This window comes from Archocentrus centrarchus, chromosome 15 (genome assembly GCF_007364275.1).
Source record: "Archocentrus centrarchus isolate MPI-CPG fArcCen1 chromosome 15, fArcCen1, whole genome shotgun sequence".
Lineage (NCBI taxonomy): Eukaryota > Metazoa > Chordata > Actinopteri > Cichliformes > Cichlidae > Archocentrus > Archocentrus centrarchus.
Window position 1 is genome coordinate 18,054,870 of NC_044360.1, and position 23,069 is coordinate 18,077,938.

A 23,069-nucleotide genomic window follows, 5' to 3' on the forward strand; every position below is an offset into this window, starting at 1 on the left:
TTTTCGACTGGCCAGTACAGTGGCATGCCTCGTTACTGTCACATAAACAGCATCATCATGGACATGGTGGGCCACACAAGCATGCGCATTTCAGACAAGGTCATAGGAAACCAAATCTTGGCCACTGTCGCTCTTTAAATAAATGGTGTCAAAGCAAAGAAACACTTCAGCACTCTAGCTGTTTTTTTTCTTTCTTAATTCCACAGCAGTGGTGTACTCAAACAGAGCTCTAATTGCAGACATGATAAATGTAAACAGAGAAATAATAAACCACTCACTTACAATAGAGCCAGAGAGAGGGAGAGCAAGAAACCTGAGCCTGACTTGGTTAAAAATGATTTCTCTGCCCACTTATATATCGAAGAGTTGCCATTCAAGGGGATAGATGGAGAGGCGGAAGGAAAGATGGGAGGCAAGATGTTGCCTGACACGTGGTGGCAGGGGAAAGTAATGAGAAGTAAGAAAAGACAGAAACAGAACAAGAAGGTACAAAGGAAGGACAAACTGAGGAGCAGGAGTGACTGAGGTCAGATTTCCCTGTGTAGCGATCTGCAAAGTGCAGAGGGAAGAGGCATCTATTCTTTATTACCCTCCAGCATCTCTCGCCTCCTGGAGGATTTTTCACCTCATTCTGGCTGTCACCATAGAAAATTGGACCTGCAGATGTGTCCTCTACTCCTCCGCTATTCCCCATACCCTACTTTCTCTGCTATTTCTCATCAAATTTACAGCTATGAAGACTTTTAATTTTAAAAGAAAGGACAACGCTCTCAATCAAAAAGCTTATTAAGTTCAAAAACTTGGTGCAACAGGTCTCAGAGCTCCAAAATTAGAAACAGTTATTACTTCAAGCTTCATCATACTAAAGTGCCATCTTCAGCTCTGTCATATATAAATACTGTAGAACATTCAGTAAGTTTTTTTGCCTCTATTTTATGGATCATCATTGAAACTGAAAACAACTTCACATGTGTCTTAAATGTAAATTTCATTTTTGTTTTCATGTAATGTAGGACCACTTTCTCTTAGCTGGCTTATGTTACTTGAACAAGATTTATTGATATTATTCAAGCATTTTTTTTTTTTTTACACTTTAGAGTGTTTCTGAAAATGCACCTTTTTTGTATAACTAATAAAGTAAATAAAATTATTTTGTTGCAGAGAATAAAAGTTGAGGATGTTTTGGTTTCTCTTTAGGCTAGAGGCAGGGTAGTTTGCAGGTATTTTTCTGCTTTATTTTGGTCTTTTCCTTGTTAAGGTTGTTTCATAAATGTGTTTATATAACAAATGCATTACAAAAATGCATTTATTTATGGTTGCCCTCTGAAAGTTGAAGCCTCAAAATATCAGTTAAAGATCTCTGACTTAAAGATTCAAGCTCTGTGCTGGTGGTTTACTGATGAAAGAATGAAATTCCTGTTATCGGCTGACTTTCCCTGTAAGGAATCTGTGTGAGAGACATACATAATTTGTAGTGGAAGTTTGCAACAAGAGTGTGAGAAGCAGCTCCAGCTTCTGTGACATGCATGCTAACTATATCTGCATATGCTTACATTTCAGGTTAAGAGCTAGACAAATCTTGTTTTTTTTGTGTTCATAACCCAGTAAGAATGAAACAAAGGCCGAGCCATGCAACATTAAAATAGTTTTTCTCTCTCTGCAGAATTGATCTAAAAGGTTAGTATTAAGACAATGCAGAAAACTTAAAATGTTTAAGCTGCATTGAAATGAGAGCTCCCAGGAATATCATGTTGTGTTTTAGTTTGCATATGTTTATGCATATGCAAACTAAAACATTTATGCATTTGTCTACTCCTTTGAAAATGAGTGGACAATCCTTGCCTGGCTAACTAACTAAAAAAAAAAATTAACCAGTTAAAAGCCAATCGGGTCCATATGCAACAGAACATAAAGGTAGACTACACAGTAAAAATGCCAGTGTTAAAATCTTAGGTGTAGTGTTAAATAAAAAGTGTTGGTGTTGTATTAACAACACACAGCTGTAAAATAACACTGCCGGTGTAAGTTCTTACATATTTAAGTTGTTAAATTCAAGCGTTAATTAGTTGGTGTTGCTTAAGCCACGCCTTCGCTTTACGGCTGCAAAGTGCCGTCTGCTTTCTGTCGGTTTCCAGCAGTCGCTCGGTCGGACATTACCGTTTCTTTTAACCCGCAGAAGACAAAATTACTTCCTAAAGGTAAGCTAAATGTCCAGACTTGATGTTTTGATAGAAATGTGCTTTTTAGTTTGTGACATCAAAAAATATACTATATTTAACCTATTTTGAATGGAAAGTTCACCAAATTCAAGGTCCCGCCATTTTACCAAATCTAGGGAGCGGTAAATTTGAATTCTAATGTTATATTTGGTCAGTTCTAGTAGTCATTTTACAGCGTAAATATGACACGTCTGGCGGTATGGCCTTAAATATTGTCGATGTGTGCATTTACAAAGCTAGCAATACAAACTGCTAATGAGCCTTCAAGAGGACGTGGGGGACGTTCCCTCCAAAAACCATGCTAGCTAGCATTGATCGCCAGGCTCTGAACCTTGCTGAGGCGCCCTCGCGCACGGCTGAGGATTTCATAGTTTACTTTTGGACCTCTGCTGTCATTGCATTTAACAAACAGGAGCTGACTCCGTCTGGGCTAGCTCGCTATCATCGCCGTTTGCGCTTATATCATTTAAACAAAATTTGCCATCTACCACAGAGCAGGGGCAGTTTCATTCACAACGGGTGTGCGCACACTTGATTTCGTGGGCTACAGAAATCAAAATGACAACCGGCATAAACGGGAGAAGTTAGAGGAAAAGGGAAGAGCAAAGGAAAATTTCAGGCTTTCTATTTAAAAAAAAAAAAAATCAAAGCATGAAAGGTAAATACCAACCTTCATGTATTTTGATACACAAATTGAACATTTAATGCAAAATTTAGGGCTGCAACAATTCCTCGAGTAACTCAAATAATCCTAAAAATCTTCGATACAAATTTGTTGCTTCGATGTTTCCTTTTAATGCTGCAGCTTAGGTGTCTCCGTGTAAGCGGAGCATTTCATTCACATTAGGGACCCTTTAACTGGAGTGGATATTCGCTGGCAGGTTTTTCCACGCCCCCACTGCGCTGTGCTGTGAGTGTGCGCATGTGCGTTGTACTTGCTGTGCAGAGAATGTTAGTTTATTTATTTATTTATTTTTTTTTCTTTTCAGCAGCTGTTTTAAGTGATGTCTGCACTTGCGCAGCCATTACTGAGATGGTGAGCTCAGGTGGCCTGAAAGGAAACGTTTTTCTAGTCCAAAACAGCAGGGCTTGTTCCTGTAAACACAGTTACAGACTTACAGAGACAGAGAAAAATGAGCAGTATGGAAGTTAAAATATGCAGATGAACTGTTAATATGAAAAATAATTTCTTATCCGATTACTTGATTAATGGATGAAGTAATCAATAAAATACTTGATTACAAAAATAATCCATAGTTGCAGCGCTACTTGTGTTCAGAAAGCTATAGTCAAACATTAGTTTTCAGCACCAGTGCTTCTTTAAAATATCTGTAATGTGTTGTCAAAGCTTGGAATGTGTCCATTTTTGTTCTGGAGAAATGCTGGTGCAGGTGGAGCATCAGGCAGTCCAGAAATGGGTTCGGGTTCCAGTGACAGATGACTGCTATGATTACTTGAAATTCATTCAAGAGGGTAAGTTCAGTGCTAATTATGTTGATATGGCAGCTGCCATAAAATAAAGCAAGCTTAGTTTTTCTAACTCAAATGTCTTTCCCCATCATAAAGATAGTTTTTGGCCTTTAGGAATCTGCATTTAATCAGCACCAGTGCCGTGCCTTTGCCAACAGTCTGCGACATAAACTCTGGGAAGTTATGTAATGGAGTTGAAAATGAACAACTCTTAACCAATTTCAAAATATGTTGGTGGGTTCTGCTAAGTGTAATTGCATGTTGGACCTAAAGGATAAAATATGGTCACTGCATAAATAATTATTGGTTTGGAGGATGGCATGTCAAACTTGGACAGGGATAATTTATGTTGCCCAAAAAGAAGATGTGGATTTGTCTAACAATTCTTAGTAGAAAGATTTAGGCCCATCTATGTGTTCCTCATGTCCAGCCTGTTTATTAATTCCCCTCTCTTTATTGAAGTAATGAGCTTTGTTGGAGTAATAATTCATTCATTATTGTTCATAAAAATGGTTATGTAAAATTTTGGTGAACTGTGTTCAACAATAGAGGCAACACTTCATGATAAAATTTACTATTTTAACCAGCAGCTCATTGTCTGAAAATGTTATTTGAAATATATTTTAATTATAAATGTGATTGTCCCTTTACAGTTCTAACCATGTTTTAAATTAGCAGGTTAAGATGAGTATTTTTGTTCCCTTCCAGTTCATGCTAAATTCAACTTGGCAAGTGGAGTCTCTGTAGACCTGAAGGACTCATCTGGAGTCGATGTGGATGCTGATATTTTTGATGAACTCCTGAGGTCTGCTACAGTATCTTTCAAAGTAGTCACTGAGCGCTTTGGTAAGACATAAAAGCATTAAAACAAGTGTTACTTCTAATGCATTTAAAAATATATATAAAGCGAAAGTTATTTTAATTTGTTTACTAATGAAGTTTCTAAATTTTATACAGTGGCCCCTGTTGATCAGAGTGAGGTCACAGATGCTTCCTTCAGTTCTGAAGATGGCTCATTCTCGTCAGTCGAGTCTCCAAGCTCAGCAAGCTCATCTTCTACAGTGATTACAGAGAACACCAAAGCACAGAGAAGACGACTGGTTGAAGGACCACCTGACAGTGAGATGGCAAAAAATGTGAGTTGGTTCAAGGTTGGAAATAGAACGTTGATCCATTTTTAAAATTCATAGCAGGATGACATGTGAAATCTGTTGCAGATTGTCTATGTAGCTCTGCACCAAAAACCAGGGGGAGAAGATGTAATAAAAGAGTACAACAAGACCAGAAGTCTCTCTGATCCAACAAGAAAGAAACTTGTCAACATTTTAGTGGCGGATATGATTGAAAGTCATGGGTATGTAATCAATAAGTCTCAGCCATCTGTATGGGGGCGGAATTTAACCTTTATTTTTCAACTGGTTGCACTGTAATTTCATCTTAGTTAAACACATACATGTATGAAATCCACAGAAATGTCAGAATTATTTGAAAAACAATTAACATAATGATTATTCAAATAGTTTGTAATTGCTGAGAAGGGGCTTAAGAGGTTTTAAGTTTACTTATTGAATACATTAAATATATAATTTCTATTCATAACCCTTTGCACAGTTGGTGTGTTTGTTTAATCCCTATGTGAAATGGCAATATTTTTATTGAATTGTTTTTAGGAGAGTCCCTCCTGTCAACATTCGCATTACCTACGCCCTGGGAATTGTCACCCTCTTCCCCAGTTTGAAAGATAATGGCTCACCGACTGGCTATGTGAGTATTAATTTGCAGGAACCCTGAATGTTCTCTTCTTGGGTCAAAATCTGTTTGGACTTTTATTAATTTTGGGGGGGGGGGGGGGGTGTCGATTAACCGTTGCAGCCCAGCTGTAATTGTCCTTTTGAATGGAATGTAATAGACAGTTTGTCTTGTCTGTTCTGTTCTGTGATAGGAGCATTACTATGATCCTCTCAGTGGACAGGGCTATCTGGCCTATCGATTGAAAACAGTTCAGCGTAACACTGCAAGTGACTTCAAGAGGAGCTCCAAGTCTGCTCATCAAGGCGGTCCGAGAACTCTGAGGGAGACCTTAACATCTGAACAGCTGTTTGGTGATGGATGCAAAGAAGCAATGTCCATGATGAAACATTCATCAGACCAGGAAGTTGTCAGGGAGAAAATGAAGGCAACATTTAAGCATAGACAGAATATGCTTCATGATCTGGACCAGTCATCACTCATCTTGGATCACTTCCCAAGATTCTTGGATACACCAGGCTTAGTAAGAAACTCAGACAGATTTAATTAACTGATTGATTTGTTGAATTGGATTGTGATGGCATTTTTTTTCTCTGTGCTAGATTGAGCAGGACTTCATCATGCTCTTTGGAGAAGACATCTCGGGGAAGTTCATCGCAAGATGGCCAACATTCTATAAACCGAGGGTCACCACTGTCAGCAAAAGCCTTCGACAGAGTGCTCATCTGGATGACCTTCTGTCCACTCAGGAGGAATCAAGTGATTATGGTAGGTATTAATAGATCTCTCTACATATGCATTTGCATGCTGTGATTCTTAAGATGGTGTGTGTTATTTCATTAGAATGGGATAGTGACCTGGCAGCTATTCTCCTGCTGGTTCATCTCTTGCCTCCAACCGCGAAGGGGAAAAGACAGGGAAAAATTAGTGCACCTGAGGCTGCTGACCGTGTTATCAAGTTCATGAAGGTATGTTTTTGGCATGAATTACTTTGCTTCACTTACAGTAAATAGGTCTCACTTTTCTAAAACTAAATTTAAAAAGTGAAATATCCACCCATCCATTCACTTCTGCTTATCCTATTCAGGGTTGCGGGGGGGGAGGGGCTGGAGTCTATCCCAGCTGACATAGGGCGAGAGGCAGGGTACACCCTGTACAGGTCGCCAGCCTGTTGCAGGGCCAAAACAGGGAGACAGACAACATCCACACTCACATTCACACCTATGGGTAATTTAGAGTTTCCAATTAACCTAACCCCAGTAAGTGCATGTGTTTGGACTGTGGGAGGAAACCGGAGTACCCGGAGGAAACCCACGCAGACACGGGGAGAACATGCAAACTCCACACAGGGAGAGAGGGAGGGGCCTGGGCCAAGGTGGAATCAAACCCAGGCCTTCCAGATGGTATTCTAACTGAGGCAGCAGTGCTAACCACTGTGCCCCCCCCCCCCCCCCCCAAAAAAAAAACCAAATAATAAAATGTCCTTAATTTGTTGCTTGTGAGGGAATAAGAGCAATCATTTCTAACATGCTGTCTCTCAATCTTAGGTGGGGACAAGCATGGCGACCTTCCTTGCCAAAGTTGGATCTGCACAGCCCTTCCTCCTCTGCGTTGGAGAAAAGAAGAGCAGGATACAGAAATTCTACATCATCCTGGATCAGAAGCCCATTCCCTGTGTGGCACAGACTGCAGTGGCTGCCTTCGATGAACTGTTTAAGGCACACTTTGTGTTTGCTGTGTCCTATGATGCAACCCTCCTCAACTTCTACACATTCATCCAAACAACGGTTTATGGCATTGATGTTGCAACAACAAAGGAGAGCCCCAGAGTCAAGGAAATTAGAGTGAGGATTAACAACACTTGAATATGCTAACATGTTACATTTGTAAGGTTCAGCACAGAAATTGTTCAACTCTTTTCCAGCATTTGAAATTTAGTCATGCTTTGTATCCAGGGCACAAATTGCGTTTGAAATGTGGGGAACATGGCTGTTCATCTGTTTTTACACGTATTCTGGGTTCAAGAAGCACTTGCTGAAAGCACATGGAGACACATTTGCCACAGATTCTGTTTATAAGGGCAATGTTGGTACAGATAGTGTTGAGACAGATGATGTTTCTGCTCATGACCCATTGAGTAGCTCTTCTGTTGGTCAACAAAGTCATGCTAAAAAGAAGCAGTTAATGGATATGTGTAGCTCTGTTATTGCCCAAGTTCAAGCAGCTGGAGTTTCTGAAAATATTGTGCAGTCTTTAACTTGTTCAATGGAGGAGGTTGTTAATGATGTTCATATTCAAGCACAAGATGCCGTTCTTAAGTGTCTTTCATCTGAGGTGAATGAACAAACCTTAAACAAAGTCAGAGAATGTTTTGAGAACATAGAAAATCCATTCACACACCTTAACACTGAAAGAAAGAGGCAAAAGTATTTTGAAAAAAAATGGAAAATTGTTGAACCAGTAGAGCATGTTCTTGGAGTACGTTATGATACACGTTTGGATAAAACCACAGGTGTATACAGTCAAATTCCTGTTAATGACAAATTTATGTATGTACCTATTTTAGGAACTCTTGATTCATTGTTCACCAACCAAGAACTCAGTACCTGCTTTCAACAGGTAAAGTGTCATGAAGATGGGATATATAGAGACATCAATGATGGTTCCTATCTCAGAAATCACTCATTATTTTCAGAGCAAGAACATGCACTCCAAATACAGCTGTATTACGATGATTTTGAAACGGCAAATCCACTGGGACCCAAAAGGGGTTCACATAAACTTGGCTGTATTTATTTTATTTTAAGAAATTTGCCAGCTAAACTCAATTCAGTTTTGATGAACATTCATCTAGTTTCTCTTTTCCATGCCGAGGACTTAAAGAAGTACGGTTTTGGTCCAGTCTTGCAGCCTCTTGTTAATGACTTGAAATGTCTCGAGACAGAAGGTATTAAGGTCCCATTTTCTGATACACCATTAAGGGGTTCAATTGTTCAGGTTACTGGTGATAATTTGGCATTGCATAGCCTTTTTGGCTTGGTTGAATCGTTCAGTGCAACTTACTGTTGTCGATTTTGTTTAACTGATAAAACAAAGCTTCAGTCAGTATTCAGTGAGGATGACCAAGACCTAATTTTTCGCACAAAAGAGCTCTATTCAGAACATTTCAATGCTGTGGCACAAAATCCCATTCTTGTCCATTCTTTTGGTGTAAAAAGAGAATGTCCTCTTAATGCACTGCAGTATTTTCATTGTTCAAACAATTACGCAGTTGATATTATGCATGACCTTTTGGAAGGTGTTGTGCAGTATGAACTTCAGCTTCTTTTTCAGTACATGGTTAGGACTTCCATAGATTTAAACACCCTTTCAGAAAGGATACAGAGCTTTAACTATGGATACCTTGAGAGAAACAACAGACCTAGTGCAGTCAAAATTGATGGTAGCAATGACCTTGGCCTCAATGCTATTCAGTCATGGTGCCTCTTACGCAATACACCCTTGATTTTTGGAGATATAATTAATAGGAATAACAGCTACTGGAGGGTAATTCTTCTCTTGATTCAAATCGTCAATATTGTGTTCTCACCAAAAATCACAGATGGTATGACTTATTTCTTAAAGCATTTGATTTCTGACCATCATAAACTCTTTAAGTCTGTATTTACAGACAAGAAGCTGATTCCAAAACATCATCTGATGATTCATTACCCCAGATGCATCAGAAAAATAGGACCACTCATCCATGTGTGGTGTATGAGATTTGAAGGTAAACACAATTTCTTCAAGAAATCTGTGAAGAACTTTAAGAACATAACCAAAACACTGGTAAAGAAGCACCAGAGGCAGCTGGCTTTTCATTGGGAGAATTTTTACTTTCAAAGGTTTCAGTTTGGTCCTCTTAAAGATTACCCAATAAGTGAACTAGATTTCAGTGAGGTCTTAAGGTCTTGCCCCAGGTTGAATGTGCCTTGTGTATCCACAGCTTCATGGGTGAAAAACTTTGGAACAGAATACCATATTGGAATGATTGTCTGTACAAGTACTGAAAATGAAATGCCTGTTTTTCAAAAAATTGTTAACATCATAGTCAAGGATGATGAAGCATTTCTTTTGACTGCTAAAGTCATTACAGAGTATTTTGATGATCATCTGAATGCTTTCAGAATAGAGATTGTGGATGATGTGTTTGCTGTTATCTGTATCTCTGATCTGATATATTATCAGCCTTACGACAGGCAGTTTTCAGCTGACAGTGATGAAATAACATATATTGTGCCCCGCTGCTGTTTTATATGAGCTGTGCATTGAAGGTCTTTAATATTTAAATGGGTTTAATAAAAGTTAAACTTTCCATTTCTGTGTAATGTTTTGAATATTTATTATATATTTTTCCACTGGATTTGGTTTGTATTGACACCTTGTGGTGTGCATAATTTACCTTTTTAACACCACATTTTGTTTTGTGAGTAACACTATACTGGTGTTACTTTTAACATTACGTTTTAACACCAACACCACTGTAATGTTAATGTGACACCTGGTATTGTTGAATAGTAAACAATGTCTGGTGTTAATTTAACAAAAAAATGGGTGTCAACCTTTTAACACTTTGACAAATGTTATTTTAACACCAGGTAGTGTGGACACATATAGACACTTTGTCGGTGTTGAAATTAACACTGTGGGTGTGAAATTAACACTGGAATTTTTACTGTGTATAGTGAAGTTAAATGTGTAAACGTAATATATATATATATATGGCATGATTTTATAAATGGATATCATTTTGAAATACCAGGTGCTAGAATTTTGAGGAGGATTAATTTCCATACAATCTCTTAAGTATACAGTGCCTGAGGGTGCTCTGTGTGTTCCCTTTTGAGACATCTGAGACTAATGAGGCCTTAAAAGCAAAACCTTATTTGCTTTCTTTTGTCTAGTATGAACCATATTATGAGAGGACTGGAATAACTTAGGTTTAAAAATAAAACACAAACTTCCCAGCCTCCCATTGATTTTTCCAAATTTCTTCTGCTGCTAAATATACCGTGAGAGATGGTGTGAGACGTAAGCACTGAGGGGAAGCTAGACAACTGATGGGTGCTAAACTGTGGAGAGTGTTGTTCACATTTGCATTTGATAGGTTTATGGGTTTTCTGATAGACTGAAGTGAATTTATTGACTCGTGTCTTCGTGTTTATGTTCTCTTTCTATATGTCAAACTTAAGACCTCAGGGGAGTGTTATGAATGAGTGAGATGACATTTGAGATCAGATCACTTTGGGGTAGATTGATTGTGAATTAAAGGAAAGATTTATGACAGGTTTCATGCGTACATTGCCTTTGTGCCCTGTGGAGGTGTTTTGCTGTATTGATCCTAGCATGTATACATGACTATTGATCGCTGCATCAGTAATGTTTGCCTTACCATGCTTAAGAGAAAAGGACAAATACAGACATAAACTCAGGCACAACTGACAAATGGTTTCTAGGAGTAAAGGAAAAGGAATTTCATGATTACAAACATCATGCTCGGAGTATGGACGTTTTTAAATGCCAGATCAGCTAGACTGGGACATCTAGTGGGCACAGGGGGCAAAGATCAGGCATTTTAATGCTAAACAAGACACACATGAAATAAGGGGAAGAAGAAGTACTACATTCAATTCATGCTGCATTTGGTTACATTATGCCATAAAATTCATGTAGTTACATAAATGTAGCTGCTTTTTCACCCATTGCAATAATTAGTTCGACTCAGTCCTACACGTGCATTATACAACATTATATTGATGTTAATAAGACCATATTATATTAACATTGCAATACCTACAAACAGAAGTATCCTCCAATTCCACAATTACTCAGTGATTTATTAATTATTGTCATTTTTGCTTTGTTTTATCTGCAACATTTTACTTCTCACTAGCACAGAGGCTAAACTATTCTGGTTATTTACTTGCCTTCCCCACGAAGTGTGCCGTGCTGAAAGGCCTGCATTTATATGGCATCTTGTAACCTTAGCTATGATCTTAAACGCACTTTACACTCTTTTTCTCTTGTAACAGTTCCTGAATCTAAATTCCCTAGGTTCCCCACAACCTTAAAGTCTTTAAATTTTTCTTAGAGTGCCACTCACCTTTCTTCATGAAGAGCCAGTAAGACAGAGGGAATATGGAAATGAGGATGAATGCATAAAATCCTCCAGTGATCTCAGAGTTGCTCATTATGCCCAGTGACTGCAGAGCCCACATGCCCAGCACAGGTGGGCAATTTGTGACTTTGTGTTGTGAAACAGCTATATTCTAAGGTAGTCAGGTATCTCCTCCTTTCCTGTGGGTGTAACATAATGGTAGCCCCCATGTAGTATGTGAACAAACATGTCATCGTGCACCACCTGTTTTCATAAGGCATGTTTTTTTTTTCAACCCTCGTGGTTCAAGTACTAATGAAAAGGCATACACATAAAAAAAAGCCAACTACTCTCAATTACCTATTCAGGAAGTCTGAATGAGTCTCTCTATGTCTGTCATTTATGTCTAATATGTGCACTGACAGTGTGTTTTGAAAGTTACTGTTGCTGCATTGTTGCCCGTTACGCCCTGCGGCAGCACACAATGCGTGTGGAACAGTGACAAAAGTCTGCCAGCACAGTGCACAGGCAACAAGTGCAGCGACAGAAAATGGCAAAACAACTGATTGGAAATACAGAGATAAGAATGCAGGAAGTGTCCAATTTTCAACTCAGCACGCAAAAACCAAAGCACCAAAGCAGTCTGGTGTGTGTGGGTTAGAAATAAACAATGTATTATTTACACCATATCGTATTGAATGCAGAATGAGTGAACTTTCAATTTCACAGTGCTGGCAAGCAGGTGCTAGATGGTGAGAAAACCTACTGGGGGAGAAAAAAAGAGAATGGAAAAGAAGGTTGTGGGGGAAGAAAGGTGGATCGGCAGACTGTAAGAGAGGAAAGAGAATTACAAAATATTGCAAAAGTGTGTCTGACTAGTAGAAACACAAAAAAAGTGTGGGTGTACTGTGAGCTCATGGATTGCAGCAGGGAATCACAACACAGAAACGTAAAATAATCAGCCCCACGCCTCGCTCTCGGGACATTCATCAACACACGTGCAACTTCAAACATCCTCCACAAGAGGTCAGTGCAGATTAAAGTATTTACAGATATTGCAAAGAAAAAGATGCTCACGTGCCCTCCTGCACACAAAATGAACCTACACACACACACACACACACACACACACACACACACACACACACACACACACACACACACACACTCACTCACTTGAATTTACACATCCACTAACCAGATAAAAACACACACAAGTTTTGAATTGCTGATAAATCATTAAAACCTCCTCATCAGCTTAACCTTAAAGCCATCCGTGTGTGCAACATTACACATTAGAAGCCCAGCTGTTTCTCGGGTAAGACAATAACTTAGACTCACTGGTTCAAGCTATCATTTTAAACATGACCAGCAACAAAAAGCAAAACAAACTCCTGTTTACATTGTGTGTAATACCATCTCTGATGTCTCTGTTAAAGACACCTACTGCCAGTTGAATTCCTTATTCATTATTTTGACTGACTCATACCAGTCTAGGTAAGGACAAATATAATATAGTCCGTCTGGTGCTATCTAAATGAATGTCTCATGGACAACAGGACAATGGGACAATGACAGAAAGCACGTGGAGCTGATGCTATGCTGAGTCAGCAGCTAATCAAAAGGCACAAAATGATCCAACATGTACCAAAGGACAAACCTGCCTGTACTGCAAAGTCACAGAGGGGGGACACCATAATATTGATGAGCACAGATAAAAAGGCCTTAAACACAATCACATGTAAACAAAGTGGATATTGGGAATCTTTACCTGCACATAGCAACTGATTGTCTATGAGTCAATACATTATATGTGTGGGAAATCACATATAATGTCAGTAACAGAGGAGAGGAGAGGAGAGGAGAGGAGAGGAGAGGAGAGGAGAGGAGAGGAGAGGAGAGGAGAGGAGAGGAGAGGAAGCCATGATTGTCTCAGACAGCCAGACCCAGTCAAATGCTCTATTGTGTTAAACCTGTCAACTGTCACCGAAGAGAACAAGCAAGAGAGAAATGGACTGACAGAGGGTGAGAGACAGAGTGAGAGAGAGAGAAAGAGGCTGTCGTCATGGACACGACACACAGCATCAATTCCCCAGCTTTGGGTGAACATAAAGACACACACACACCTACAACCATCTATTTTCACCCTGCCCTGTGTATTGCTTTAAACGACACAGACAGGCATTCCAATTTTATCTGTGATGTTGTGCCAGTGAATACAGCACATGCAATAACACAGTCAGAGGTGTACACAATGCTGCTTGTGCTTCAACAGACAGAGCTGAGTTTATGAACTGCTGTCTCTCTGATATTACATTGTGGATCTGACAAACTGCATTAACATGGCTGGAAAGGCTATGGCACCCATTAGCATTCTGCAGAGCAAACACACACATACAAACTCATGCACGCAGGCTGAGTGGTTATTTCAGAAGAGTTGAGTATGCCTCACAAAGAGTATGCCTCACATTATTGCTAATCATTTTCCTGCTACTCTCCTATCCTTTGAGTAAATATACTTTAATGTGAATATACTACAGTTGTCTGGAGAGATGTCCATTTCTCTAGGCTAAACATAGCCTTGCAGTATGATTGGTTATAATCCTAATCAGTTTTTCAAAGCATATCTAGATATGCAGTTGTTATTTGTTCTATTTTCTGCTGAAAAACTACCATAGCTCCTCCAAAAATCAGTACTGTGAATTATGGACTGTTATGTGAGCCAACAAGTACACGGTGTGATGTTGTTGAACGTGTGAGTTCAACCAACACAATTACCTGTAAAATCATTTGCAAGTTAAGGAAATTTTTCAGCAACAGATGTCCTGAAGCTTGGGAAAGTAAAAGCAATGACATTTATTTATGGGAAGGAAAAAAATGATCACAATTCTTGATACTAACCGTCCATTTTCAAGAAGGCATGAAGTGAAATGAAGTAGTGCCTTAATGTGCAATAAAATGCTTCATCCAAACAACCTCTGATTTCCAATCAAGTGTCAGTTTCCCTCATTATGATATGATCACTTGTACTCACTTCTTCTGATCATGTTGGTTTTTGAAAATTCTATAATTAAGGTATTAGGTCTCAAGTGCGTTTTAAGTGCGGAGGCACTTCCCACAGAAACAGTCAAATATAAAATGTGGAGCTGATTTTTGAATTGCTAGAAGAAACTAATAAACATTTTGTGGACACAGTGGTGAGCTGAGTTTTTATCTTACTCTTTTTCATTCTTTTTTGTGCGGAGTGTGTACACTCACTGGATACTTTATTAGATACACCTTGTTATTAACAGGTTTTGACCTCAGAACTGCCTGAATATTTTATAGCAAAGATTCAACAAGCTGCTGGAAACATTTTCCTCCTTGATTTTGGTCCATATTAGCATCACAGCATCACACGGTCGCTGCAGATTTGTCGACTGCACATCCATGATGTGTTCCACCACATCCCAAAGGTTCTGTATTGGATTGCGATCTGGTGGCTGTGGAGGACATTTGACTACAGTGGACTCATTTGAGATTACTTGAGGTTTGTGCTATTCTGCTGGAAGCAGCCATCTGGAAATGGGTACACTGAGGAAGATGAACAAGTGCGCCTTAACAAAGTGGTTGGTGGAGTGTATATGAACTTACACCAGGATTATTTTATTATTATTATAATTTTTTTGTATTAAATCATACTGTTTTCATAATTTTAGAACTGTTTTCATTAAAAAAAAAAATACTGGCAGGTCAATATCTGTCTTCAACATTACAGAAAATATGTTTGGCCCACTAAAAACTTCTTTTTTTTTTCAGCTATCATATTAATCAGTTAATCATTTTAGCCTAATCATTTTAGGCTCCTGGAAATTCTTCCATGCAGCACATAGCATAACATGCACTGTAGCACTTTGGATGACTCCTAGTGACACTGAATTGAGACACTGAAACACACAGTGAGCAATCAAGTATTTCTTTTGACTATGAAAAAGCTGCTACCGACAAGACACAGACATAGTCACCTGATAAAATTGCGCTGTCCCTTTTTCACAAAGGCAGGTAGGAGCACAGGTCATGATGCGATGCACACAGTGGAGCAGGCCACAACAGCTATAAATAACTACGAGAAGAATCAGATTTGGAGAACCGGAGGTGGGAACTGATGAGATCACACATACCCATATGTGTCGGTGAGCGTGAGTGTGGGTACGTGTATGTGTGTGTATGTGTGTGTGTGTGCATGCGTGCGTGCGTTCATGCGTGTGTGTGTGTGTAAACATGCAGCCACACAAAAAGCCTGGATCTGAGGAAATGGAGATGGAGTCAGACTGACATCATGCAGACTCGCAGACAGATGAGCAGACAAAACAGTGAAAAAGCAGCAGCAGCAGAGATCAGGAGCCGACTGAAAGCATCACAGTGACTGAGAGCTGTGAAGTGACACTGAGGTTAATACAGCGCAAACTGTAGGGGAGTTTACTGTAGTGATATCAAGTATCAGATTACTAAATTAGATCAGTAGTAGTTGAATGATGATGAAATGGGAATAAAAACCTCATTTACAAAAAAAAAATATGTGATCACTGTGTAAAATGTAAATAAAAAAATGTACTGTAATGATTTGCATATGATTTAAACCTAATGTGTAATGGAATTAGTACAAAGATAGCGTTATTGTTTTATTGTTTTTTTGAAAGTATAGACTTAGAGTGGTGTTGATAACTGTGCCACATTTTTAAGAAGTTTGGACAGGGACATGTTTGCCACTGCATTGCATCATTTCTTTTATCAGTGTTTGGAAACTGAGGAAACCAGGTGCTGTCGTCTTGAAAGTGAGACGTCCTCCCATTTTTGTTAGGTTTTCATCCGCTGAATAGTTCAAGGACTCCTTTGTCATATTTTTCATTTTGCAGTGCTCCACTGTTTTCCGTGTGTGACAGGTCAGGCCTGAACCTTTTTTCTGTGGATTTGCAGTGTCTGGCTAAAATCAGAAAGGAATTTCTGAAAGAGAAATCATCTTAAAATCTTGATATATTGCTCAAAATTAATGGTGCCCTTACAGATTTGGACTCATGTACTCATGTCATGTAGTTTCCAAGTAGGATTTCAAGGCTTGCTCATTCTAACTACAGGACAGTTTTACACTATGTATCGGTCCTTCTTATACAAGCTTGGGCACAGATGAAGCAGTGGCTTTTTTAGATCTTGTCTTCGTTTTTTTTCTTTGCATTGCAGTTTTACGTGTGTGTGTGTAGGTGTGTGTGTGTGAGAAAGAGAGAAAGAGAGAGAGAGAGAGAGAATATATTTTTATGTATCTGTTTCCTTCAGCAACCTTTGCAGTACTTTTTTTCATTTCATTAAAACTTTTCCATTTTTTTGCTGCGTCTGTCCAAAATCTTTTGAAATGTGCTAGCACCAAGATATAAATAATAAAAAAAATACTTCAGAAAAAAATACATTGAAATTCTACTTAAAATCTGGGGGAATTTCACCCTGAGTCGATGGTTGTATAAAGTATTACTGTAAAAAAACAGCTGGCTATTCATACTGTACTGTTGTTGGTATACAGTGCTTAACAAATTTATCAGACCACCTGTCATAAAAACAAAAAATCACAAATATTTTATATCCAAATTTGAGCCAGCACAGCAGATAAGTCAGAAATTAATCAAGCATAACATTCATTTTTCTGTTCAGGAATGCAAGTAAATTTAATTTTGGCATCTTAATCAAATAATAATAACAATAATAATGTGCTTTACTATTTTTTCAGCTTTTTTTTGTAAAACAGTACATTTGATAATAATTAGTATATTTTAGCACAAAAATATAATTTTTATTAAAGAGCTTGCACTCCACTGAATTAGAATGAGAGAATCATAATATATATATATATATATATATATATATATATATATATATATATATATATATATATATATATATATATATTCTCTAAATTTACTGTTAATTTGATTTAGAGCAGCTGTGGCACAAACCTTAAGTTGGGTGGTGGTCTAATAAATCTGTGAAGCACTGTACAGTAGCATGTGCAGCATGTGATCAGACAAAGGTTATGCAAAGTTGTATTGGAGTATGTCTTTATTTTATCTCAAAATATGTATGTTGTACCCCTTACAGCTATAAGACAAAGCACCACCCAGAAGGGTGTGCATGCACGCACGCACGCACGCACGCACACACACACACACACACACACACACACACAGAGATGACTGACAGATATCAAATTGATGCAGAGCAAAAAGATGACAGACAAGTGCCACTTGAGAAAATGACAGGCAAGTGAGACATTTACAGTGATAGAGAGAAGAAGAGAGACATTGAGCACTGTCAGTCAAGAAGAGTGGTGATGAAGTCTCTTAGTGGGTTATGATATATTTATTTGTCTTTTAGTTATTTATAAAAATGTTTTTGGTTTTTAGTTTTAGTTTCTACCTTTATTTATCCAAAAGAGTCACGGATGCTTAATCTTTTTAAATGAATAAGAAAGTAACCCTTTAATCAATATGGAAATCATTTCTGATACAACTCAATAAATGAGCCATTCGTTTGTGACGGTTACACACTAAACAGACAGGCCTGCTTAGAGAGAAGTGATGAACACTGAAACAAAGCTTGACTTTGAAATATTTGTGTAAAAGAAAAACTTTTAAGATTGTGTATCACTTCACTCAAACACACTTTTATTGCCAAAATGAATTCTTTTCCTTCTGCCCCACTTGAGTCAACCTCCAGTTCTTTCCTTCCCATCCATTCACTCTCTCCGTCCTCGGCCTCTTCTCAACGACTTTTGCTCCCTCTCGCTCTCTCATATCGACTAGAGGTCAGCAGCACAGTCCCTCAAGGTCGTATTTGACTGAGACCGACCCTCCTCATGCCCGGATGGCTGAGTGGAAGCGACAGCTCCGTCCCAGCTGGGGTCCATCAGACTTTTAGTGCCTCTGACCACCAGTCTCCCTGGTGGATAGCCCTGAAGTGCACCCTTTGTCCCCAAAGACTGCTGTCTATTACAGAAAGTGTTACACAGAGACAAAGAAGGAAGGTTGAAGGTTGGCTAGAGGAGGGATAGAATAAATCTAACTAAATATTCCTTTTAATGAGTCAAAATGTTAATAAGGATTGTTGACTTTTAGTCTTATGGTGCTTTACATTATCCAATAAATTTACCATAACACACTGTGTAGTTATTTGTTTTCACAATAAACTGATTTTGGGGGCTTTGCTGTGAATATCTATTATCTTAGATCTTATATCACACTGTGGACGGTTCTGTCACGTGTATTTCACACTTTTTCCCAGACATTTTATATTATAACACTAGCAGCAGGTTAATAGGAACCAAAAATAATCACTCTCAGTATACATTTTTAAACTAAAAGACTTCTCTAGTGTTCTCAAAATACCAGAATGCTACTTCAACATCAGGTCAAAGTAGCATTCTGCTTCAACCTGAAGCAAAATGCTACAAAAACAGAAATAACACAAAATTCTGCTCTGATGCAGTAACATTTTGATAATTTAATAGTACTTTGGTCATGTGTACATTGAAGAAAGACTAAGACAAATATTCACATTGATGTGCTAAAGTTAAAGAATCCAGTGTACATGTGCACGCAGCAGTTGGAGTGAAATTGAGAGATCCCTGAGGCATTTAATAGCTATAGTTAGCTTAGATTTATTCACTGCTCTGATAGCTATAGTTAGCAGTAAATTTATCCACCTGCCAAGGGAACTTGTCAACGAGGGGTGGAAAATACACTTTCATTGAGTTAGGTAGCCTTTAATGACTGAGGGGCTGGCTGGAAAGAGCTGATTAGAAAATTAATTATTTATCAAAATACTCCTAAAAATTTCTCCTGAAAACTGAAAAAAAAAGCGAGAACAAGTCATTAAGTTGTAAATTAAATGGTCTAAATTCCAAATCAGGGCTTCATGTATCAAGTCTTTATGCACAAAGGCACGTGTGCAGCTTTTCACTGCATGTGTGTACAGTGTGTCTAGTCAGTGTCTGTTTCATCAGTCTCATGTCTTAGACTGACAGCACATGCTGTCACTCTGTTATTTATAAGCCAATTTACCTTTAAATACACATAAATCCAACAATACAATCCTCTTGTTTATCAGCATTGACTTTTTATACAAATCATATTATATAATATTTCACTAAACTTCCAAAATGCTCACAGTTATTGGTCTGGACGCGAAACAACACACCTCAGATTGATGTCTGCAAATAATACATAACACACAGCAGGAACTATTCTGCTTAGCAATAAAGTTCTCAAACAACAAATTTCACTACACAGTCGTGTGTAATCGCTGTCACCATTTGATAACCTGCACCATGGGAGAAAGATGAGGCTTTTCCACTTGTGTATCAGTGAGAGTCTCTGTGTCCCATCCAAATATGTCATCTATGTGACAAATATATGACAAAATGTACTTTTGGAGCACAGAAGTGTCTTAGCCATATTTGTATAATGTACAACACATTCATTTTTATTATGCATCATTGCGCACATCTTATTCTTGTTTCAGTAGTGCCCCTGTAAGCTTGTTATATATTCATAATGGATGATTTATTAAAGTAATGTATGCCTCAGGCTATTAGCTACAAAAACTGTGTATTCAGCATGTATTAAGTAGGACAAAAGATAACTAAACGTAGCAACAATCTAAGTGTTTATTATATTAAATATAGCCATTAAGGCAAACACTGGTCATACTTTCCACCTCCTGCTGACTCCCACTTTTCACTGGCTGTCTCTTTCTTTTACTACTTCTGCCAGTTTTGAGCACATGTCACCACCTGAAGTGATTAATTGCCGGCCTACATCCATACAGGTTGTGATGAAACTGGCACTGGTGGTCCTGGACTGTTTGCAGATTTGTTCTGTGCCATCTTACTGATGGAGGTTTTGGGGTTATGGCAGTGTGTCAAAGGTTGCGCTGCTGAGAAACCTGATCGGTGCATGTGGTATATTTCACTAATCTGGGATTGCTCGGCTCACAACTCCCTCCCACAGTGTCTGCTGGCTCTGCTGGCTTTAGGCGAATGCCATCACCTCGCAAAGCTCTTACTCAGGAGGTTATTTCAAATGCTACACAGTCCTTGTCCTTCTTACTTGCTCTGAACCGCACATGGGATGGATCACCCCATCCAAGGCCAGCCCATCCTAACTGCCTTCTGTGTACCACATCCATTTCAGCCCACTCAAAGCCTTTTGGAGCTCCTCCTCAGCCATCTATTTCCTTCCTGCTGCCACTTGTGCACCCATCCTTTGTTTTTCTTTTTCAGAAACAAGCAAAAATTTATGATTCTAGATATCTGAGAAGAAGATTTAAAATAGATTGTTGGTTCTCTCATTAAAAAAAAAAAGTCTAATCCAAGTTTAAAAAAGGAAATTAATTAAAATAAAACTTTCCTTCAGTTCCTCCTCTTTTTGCCTCTACACTTCACTGAATTTTTTCTCCTTTCTCCACCACTTACTTCTAGTTAACCCCCCTCACTCCCATCTCCCCCACCCAGACTGCTACTAATAGCAGTTTATTTTTAGCACATGTGAGGTGTGTGTGTGTGTATACACATGATGGATGAAGGTGATGTTTCACACCTTCCTCGTAAGGGGAGAAAGATGGGGTGGGGGTGGGGGGTGGGGGTGGATGGGATGAGTGGAGGAGAGGTTCAGGGCAAAGCAAAAAGCTGCCTCGTGAGAGAGGACACATGCAGAGACAGCTCCTACAACAGTGAGAGGGACATGGCTAACACCTAAAATGCCCACTGGTGCGGCACACTGATCTGCAAGAAACTGAAGATCAACAGGCCACGCTGCACCAGATAATAGTCTTCCTCACAGAGATGAGGGATGACAGGAGTAGCCTTATGGACCCTACCATCCAATTAAAAAGCAGCGCATTAGCTTTGGGTGAAAACTGAAATTTAATCACATGTCAGTTCCTGCTTCTTGTCTTTACGGCCTTATCTTGAGAGAAAGTTGGAGAGCTGATCAGAGGTGAGAAGCTCATAACCTACTCTAAATTATGCTGGAAATGGACATAGAGGAGAGAAACTGCATATACCATGTTGATGTGGATGGTACATTACCTGACAGGCAGAGCAAGTGAGAGCACTGACTTAATCAGCATTTGACAGAGCGAAATGTGAACAGCATGGAGCAGATTAGGGCTAAAACAGAGGGATAGGTGCCAGTAAAAACAAAGGATAAGGAAGCAAGCAACAGATACACAGAAGGATTATTCAGCATACACAGAGAGCACAAATAACTACAAACCAACTGTCGCTTTTCCTTTAATAACTTGATCTGGAATGCCACTGCATGTGCATATAATTGGCAGCACGTGTAAAACAGAAATGTAATTTTTAAATATAGCTCTTCAGAAGAGAACTTTTTTTTTCTGCAAATGCTTTGACCTTGAACTTCCACAAGGAATTTATTTTTAGGCCAGCTTTTAATCTTCTTTCTGAATCTGCAAGTCAGGAGGTGTCAACAGCAGACAGAAACAGAAGCGAATAATCAGCATGAGCATGTGAGAATTTTCACGTCTGGCGACAAAACGAGCCCGATCTTAAAATGGGTGTGAGCTCTCAGACGTGATAGAATGAGGTATTTTTTATTTTCTATTTACCACTTCTGATTTTGTTGCTGTCTATCTTCCCTTTTCACTTGCTTTCTTACAGATCTTTTTTTTTTTTTTTCAACACTTCTCACAGCTCGCACAGCAGCGAGTAACATAATCACAATCTTAAATGAAGTGGGACAAAATCTTGTCAATGAATCTGAATGTATCTCTTTGTTTCTGCCCCAGAAGTTGTCTTCCTGGAGCCGATACTTAAGCACTTTTTTCCTGCTGTGTTTTCATATTCCCTATTATATGAGGCACGACCACATTCAGCCTGGCAGAGGATCTCCCTCACCCCACAGTTAAGCACACAAACAGGGGACTTTAGCTTGGAATATGATATACTTATAGTAATGAGCAATTCCCTTCCTACTGTGAGTGCCATTACCACACACTGTAATATGACTTAGTACTCTCCATGAACAGAAATATAGCAACATACATGCATGTATACTAAACCCCGTGTAAGTACTTGTCACAATTTGCCATCACAAGCCACTTAAAAGTGACACTTTTCTATCAAAAGGTGAGGAAAGTTTTTCAAAGACAAGAGGGATGGTGCTAACGTGACGCATGACTCCTCAGAAGGCAACCAAAAGTTGAGCAGTTATGGCTTTGAAGTGCTGACCGCTGATTACAGTGGCTGCAAAGGAGTCAGTCAGTGCAACTGGAAGCACATGAACTGCTACCAGACAGTATTAGAGTTTCCATAATAAAATAAAGAATGTATTGAAATTCAGCACCATCTCATGCACACAAATACACATGAAGCAATGCCAAAGCTTACACCGAGCATATTTTATTCATAAGTGAAAGGTTGATAACAAAATCTCTTTGGTCATGGCCAC

At 38.8% G+C, this 23,069-nt stretch overlaps 2 protein-coding genes across 5 annotated transcripts in view; one reads left to right on the top strand and one right to left on the bottom strand.

Annotated features, from left to right (window-relative positions):
• LOC115793034 (Kv channel-interacting protein 2) overlaps positions 1-23,069 on the bottom strand; it is a 111,841-nt gene that overhangs the window by 26,172 nt on the left and 62,600 nt on the right. The gene's annotated exons all lie outside the window — the stretch shown is intronic.
• LOC115793033 (uncharacterized) lies at positions 1,925-7,433 on the top strand. Of its 2 annotated transcripts, XM_030747738.1 has the most exons (10): positions 1,925-2,198; positions 3,597-3,692; positions 4,398-4,535; positions 4,647-4,825; positions 4,907-5,043; positions 5,360-5,453; positions 5,632-5,961; positions 6,041-6,206; positions 6,282-6,406; positions 6,986-7,433. In XM_030747738.1, exons 2-10 carry the CDS (start codon positions 3,599-3,601, stop codon positions 7,301-7,303), a joined length of 1,581 nt encoding a protein of 526 aa, XP_030603598.1. In that variant the 5' UTR covers positions 1,925-2,198; positions 3,597-3,598; the 3' UTR covers positions 7,304-7,433. The 2 variants fall into 2 exon arrangements, with proteins under 2 accessions (XP_030603598.1, XP_030603597.1); XM_030747737.1 differs by lacking the exon at positions 1,925-2,198 and having other exon boundaries at positions 3,233-3,692.

Excerpts from the sequence above, each read along its gene's own strand:
- LOC115793033 (XM_030747737.1), top strand. The coding sequence starts at position 3,554 with ATGTGTTGTCAAAGCTTGGAATGTGTCCATTTTTGTTCTGGAGAAATG. Across the intron at positions 3,693-4,397 it reads CTTGAAATTCATTCAAGAGG|TTCATGCTAAATTCAACTTG; the intron begins GTAAGTTCAGTG and ends GTTCCCTTCCAG. Across the intron at positions 5,962-6,040 it reads TCTTGGATACACCAGGCTTA|ATTGAGCAGGACTTCATCAT; the intron begins GTAAGAAACTCA and ends TCTCTGTGCTAG.